General features: G+C 36.0%; 2 protein-coding genes across 3 annotated transcripts; one reads left to right on the top strand and one right to left on the bottom strand.

Annotated features, from left to right (window-relative positions):
• The first annotated feature begins 3,834 nt into the window (after nt 1-3,834).
• On the top strand, nt 3,835-5,033 carry LOC101242780 (P2X purinoceptor 7-like). Its single transcript, XM_004227397.2, has 2 exons — nt 3,835-4,054; nt 4,150-5,033. Exons 1-2 carry the CDS (start codon nt 3,843-3,845, stop codon nt 4,517-4,519), a joined length of 582 nt encoding a protein of 193 aa, XP_004227445.1. The 5' UTR covers nt 3,835-3,842; the 3' UTR covers nt 4,520-5,033.
• LOC113475505 lies at nt 4,588-5,153 on the bottom strand. Of its 2 annotated transcripts, XM_026839692.1 has the most exons (3): nt 5,129-5,153; nt 4,905-5,053; nt 4,588-4,817 (listed from the first exon to the last, which is right to left on the bottom strand). In XM_026839692.1, the coding sequence occupies exons 1-3, from the start codon at nt 5,137-5,139 to the stop codon at nt 4,633-4,635; spliced, it is 345 nt and encodes a 114-aa protein (XP_026695493.1). In that variant the 5' UTR covers nt 5,140-5,153; the 3' UTR covers nt 4,588-4,632. The 2 variants fall into 2 exon arrangements, 1 of the variants encoding a protein (XP_026695493.1); XR_003397251.1 differs by having other exon boundaries at nt 4,588-4,794; nt 4,905-5,153.
• Nucleotides 5,154-5,160: the final 7 nt, after the last annotated feature.

Here is a 5,160-nt window from a genome sequence, read left to right as displayed (position 1 = left end):
GCACAGTATTATCAGTCTCATCCTCACTAGAAGAACCAATGTCTTCGACATCTGACACATCTCCACTTAAAATCAACTGAAGTGCATCATTTACTGTGTATTTATCCTGTACACCATTTAAATTAGACATTCTAATACCTTAATGTGCCTTATTAATGGTAACATGATTAAATTTGAGCTGGATGCAACTTAAAACAATTCAACTATCATCTATTCTTCAGCCATTAAACAGTACTGAAATTCATTTGAAAATATCTCCCTTATTGGACAATGTTGCGGATTTGCAACAAATTATTTAACTGTTCGTGTATACGTAATTTAACCAACTCAACCCTAAAATAATACTACAAAACAAATATAGGAGTGTTATTTGTTCATAATATAAACTTTAACAGCAAAAAAACTAACGTTAAAACCCTATGGTGTCAATTTCAAAACCCATGATTTTGCATGCAAAAATTCCACCATATTTAGAGGGTTGCTAGGGAAACATAGAAATAATCTAGTTGTTTAGGTTCAGTTTGGTTTGATCACATAGACATAGTAAATACATCAAAACATTTAGAGGGGACAGTTTCACTGTAATTAAAAATATACAGACCGAATTTACAACTGTTGCAAATTCGCAACATTGCCAAATAAAGGGTTAACAGAGTCCATGTTTTTCTCGATGCATATCACATGTTGAAACTTGTAGGAAATACATTTGCTGAATGGGGTGTTCTAATCGATAAATATGGCTGAAAAATCAATTGGCAGTATATAGTGGAACTGCAAAAGCTGCAAGAAAAAGAGGGATTACGTTTTTAAAAAGGGATCATGTTAATTGGCGACAACAGAAAATGAAAGTTGTTAACCTTGCAAGTCAAACTATTATATAGTGGAACTGCAAAAGCTGCAAGAAAAAGAGGGATTACGTTTTTAAAAAGGGATCATGTTAATTGGCGACAACAGAAAATGAAAGTTGTTAACCTTGCAAGTCAAACTATCAATGCAAGTGTAGCTGACGCAATTCAACACTGCAATGTAAATTTAAAATTATCTCAGTTTGTTGGAAGTGAGGCAACCGTCGACTTCATTAAATTATTTGATCGACTTTTTGATATTTTGAACTCAAGAAACCCTTTAGCGCGTGGGTACAAATCACCATTGAAAGAAAATAACAAATTCATTTGGGAATCTTTTCTTAAAAGTTGCATCATTTACATTCAGGGTCTTTGTAACACCCAAGAAAAACAGCTTGTATTTTCACCTAGAAAGGACAGGTTTTGTTGGTTTCTTGGTTTGTATTAACAGTGTCCAGCATTGTTTTAGTGATTGGGTCACTGAAGGGCACCTGAAGTACCTACTAACCTACAAGTTCAGTCAGGACCACCTTGAATTATTCTTTTGTGCTATAAGATCTGCAGGTGGCTGTAACAATAACCCCACAGTACAGCAATTTATTGCAGCATACAAACGCCTCTTAATGAGAAGTGGCATTCTTACTACTGGTGACAATTGTAAACAACAGGATTGTACTGCAATACTCAATGTCTTGGATAATTATGTCCATATAGATGAAAGAGTAACTTTGAGTACTGCCGCATTAATCCGGAAGTACAATCTGCTTGAAAGATCGGATTTGCAAATTGACCATGATTATGCAAATGCTCCAAATTTTATTTCATTATCCGAATACAAAAACCAGGCCGTTTCATATATTGCTGGATATGTGGCTGGAGGATTAATGAAGACTTTGATTTGCCAAGATTGCAAGACAGCTCCCCCGGGGACCACAGCCGAGTTCCTTCGTTTCTTCAGTTAAAAGATAAGGGTGGCTTATGCATTGAAACAGAACAGTCCTTCCAACGCATTTTGCACATCACATCTGGAAAATTGCCTTAAACTTCAGGTCTATTAAATGCTGTAGCATCCTCAGTGCTTAAGAACATTTATCCAACTGCTTCAGATGCTTAGATTCACATGCTGGACTGTATTGTTGCAGATAATCATGTTTTTAGTTTGATTATCCAACTGCTTCAGATGCTTAGATTCACATGCTGGACTGTATTGTTGCAGATAATCATGTTTTTAGTTTGATTAAAACAATAGCAAAAAAAATTACTGCAGAGACCTGTTGACGAAAAATTAGAAAACAAAAAGTGTACTTTTCAAACACCAGTAAGTTGTTCTGTTTATATTATAGTTCAACTCTGGTTTATATTGCTTTATTGATTGTATTTTTCTTTATTTTTTATTTCGTTCTTAGTTAATACAACAGCTTACCATGCTTCATGCGTTGAAATATATCCCTGTTTAAAGAATTGTATGCGATTTTACCACCCTAACTTAAAGAACACTAATTTTACCAAGCGTTGCTTTTGCGGATTAGACGTGGGCAGTCAAGCGTGCCGAATTGGCGACATAAAATTTGGCAATGACGCTATCTAGTTATATATATGATATCTATATTGTCAATCAGTCTTGGAAAGTTCCGCTTGGATACTTTTTTGTTGCTGGTCTTTCTGAAGAGGGGCGTGCAAATATAGGTAAAGTTTACTAAATGGAATAGCATCTGCAGTACTACAAAATATAAATGTATTAAAATGGTTCAGATGCCTGGACTCACACATGTTCGACTGTACTGTTACACAAATAAAGATAACCATGTTTTTGGTTTAGTCAAATTAATTGGAAAAAAATTTCTAAGACGTGTGGGCACAAAATAAGAAAACAACTTATAAAAAGCGGTACTTTTTAAAAACCAATTATAGTTCCAACTCAAGTTCTTCTGTGTGACTTTTTTTCGCTAAATTTTCATCTTTTTTTATTAAAAATCTTGTAAATACACGATTTTGGTTTAGTCAAATTAATTGCAAAAAAATACTGCAGTATTCGCCTTCACCACATGGGAAAACAATTACACCAAAGACGTGTGGGCACAAAATAAGAAAACACTTATAAAGAGCGTACTTTTTTTAAAACCAATTATAGTTCCAACTCAAGTTCTTCTGTTTGACTTTTTTCGTTGAATTTTCTTTTTTTTTATTAAAAAATCTTTGTAAATACACCAAATTCCCATGTTCAATACAGATTGGGGAATGATTTTAAACAGCATCAAGCATACTATTACTCGTAAACAGAAAAAAAAACAATCAGCGCACACCACCTCTCCACGTTGCTATGATGCTGCGTATGGGGACAAAACGTGTGCAGTCAAGCATGCCCAAATGACGACAAAAAATTTGCCAATGGCGCTATCTTATATATATGATATTTATGGGCAGAAACCGTCCCCTATGATGTCACCTTTTGCCAACTTTCTTTCGCGCGGTTGTCGTCGGTGTAAATAAAAGTTTGGCTTTGAGAATTGCGTTCGTTTGTAATATATTAAATCGTCTGTATTTTCCGTAAATATTTTTAGTATTTCTAGACACTCTTAAGTTTTTAAAATGCCTTCTGTCTGCGTTGTCTATGAGTGCAATTCAGAGCATATGTTAAAGCCGATGTGACACTCTTTTACTTTCCTACTATCAAGCGAATACGTTCCGCATGGACCAAGTTTGTTAAAGTAAACAGAAGATGGAAGGGACCCACAAATATTTTTAGTGCTTCTAGTTAAAGTGCTCATGACACGAATATTAAACTTAGTATGAAACAATACATCTTATTATAATACGTAGTCTTACCAACGTTTACAGGCGAGAAACTTTATTTACGCGATAAATATAACATTTTAAGTGAAACAAATCGACTCCCCAGTTTGCGGCGTAAAAATGATACCACTACCTTGTGACGTCAGCGCGAGAACGCTAGCCAGACAACTGCTGTAGATTTTATAGTGTTTATTTTGATGCGTAATGGAGGGCGATGACAGTTTTGAAGGCTTATCGGATTTAAGCAGTTCTCTCGATCTCGTTTGCGAGATCACTGAATCTGACTCCGATGATTCTGAAGTATCTGGTTCTATTAAACCTTACCGATACGAGCCTGAATCGAACGAGCAGACGGAAGAAAGTGTAATGTCCCCCGAAGCAACACTAACTGTGGACAGACGTCAGAATACCAATTGGTAAGAACGTGTACAGATTTACTCTGCGTCAGTTAAGCAGTTGTAGTTGTTTTTTTAGAACAGTTTAAAAATATTTTGTCATGTTTCGTGGGCAGGTGTCAGTGCGGTCTATGCGAGTGCATGGCTGCAGCGCAGGAAAGTGTTTGCTGTCGAGAGCAGGAACAGGTTTCCCAGAAGATGCCCGACACTGCCAACTGCATCACAGAACATAAAAACTTCGACCCAGTTTGTCTCAATGAAGATGTGTTGGAAGTGGCCTACTCGACATACCAACAGCATTCCAACTTAAATGATGGGAATAACTGGAAAAGATACACAGCATACAGACAGTTTATTCGGTGGTGCTATGGTTATCTAGGAATGAAAGTCAGAGTTCCAATTCCTGCCTGTGTTGTAAACAAAATCCGCCACTCTTTTCCGTTACAGGAAGGGCAAGAGTATGTTAGCTTCAGATTTGCTGACTAAAATCTTGCAGTTGTGTGTTTTTTTTGTAAACACAATGATTTTTATTTAAACAAACAAAATAAAACTTATAAAAACTTGCCAGATCATATTTATAATCGCCTGAAACATAGTGTTCAATAGAGAGAGTTTGACATGAAACGTGACACATGATTTTTAATAGCACTATCTCGGTCTGGCTTTTCACATGAAGAGCTTAGAGGCAGCCTTGTCGTTTCATCGGTCAGTGTCTCTTCAACTTCAAGATTGTTATCTCTCTGGCAAATAGACTTAACGATCTGCAACAAATCGCCAACATATTCTGCAGGAAAACGTTCAATTAATGCCCTAAACTAGAACTATAGATGAAATAAGCAGTATGTTTGTATAATTCCAATAAAGTTCCTACCATAGGTTGCTTCCTGTATGACTTTTCTGACGATGTAACCACCCTTCTTATACTTGGGATAGTGAATCCCATATACTGGTACACCATCCTTTGTGACAGACTGTGCCCGGTGAGCATTCTCATTAAAGTGAAGAGCTGCTAAAGCTGTCCTGAAGGATAAATTTCAATTAAAATAAATGGAATTTTAGCATATAACTATTTTAGTCAATAGTTGATAAGTTTACCTGCACTCCATGCCAAGAAAGGAAAAACAAAT

The sequence above is a fragment of the Ciona intestinalis genome, unplaced genomic scaffold (genome assembly GCF_000224145.3).
Source record: "Ciona intestinalis unplaced genomic scaffold, KH HT000689.1, whole genome shotgun sequence".
NCBI lineage: Eukaryota > Metazoa > Chordata > Ascidiacea > Phlebobranchia > Cionidae > Ciona > Ciona intestinalis.
This window is presented reverse-complemented; position numbering and strand designations above follow the sequence as displayed.

What these genes read in the sequence shown, in the direction of transcription:
- LOC101242780 (XM_004227397.2), top strand. Translation starts at nt 3,843, where the DNA reads ATGGAGGGCGATGACAGTTTTGAAGGCTTATCGGATTTAAGCAGTTCT. An exon ending in AGACGTCAGAATACCAATTG is followed by an intron (nt 4,055 to 4,149) that starts GTAAGAACGTGT and finishes TTTCGTGGGCAG; the next exon opens with GTGTCAGTGCGGTCTATGCG.
- LOC113475505 (XM_026839692.1), bottom strand. An exon ending in CATACAGGAAGCAACCTATG is followed by an intron (nt 4,818 to 4,904) that starts GTAGGAACTTTA and finishes GTTTTCCTGCAG; the next exon opens with AATATGTTGGCGATTTGTTG.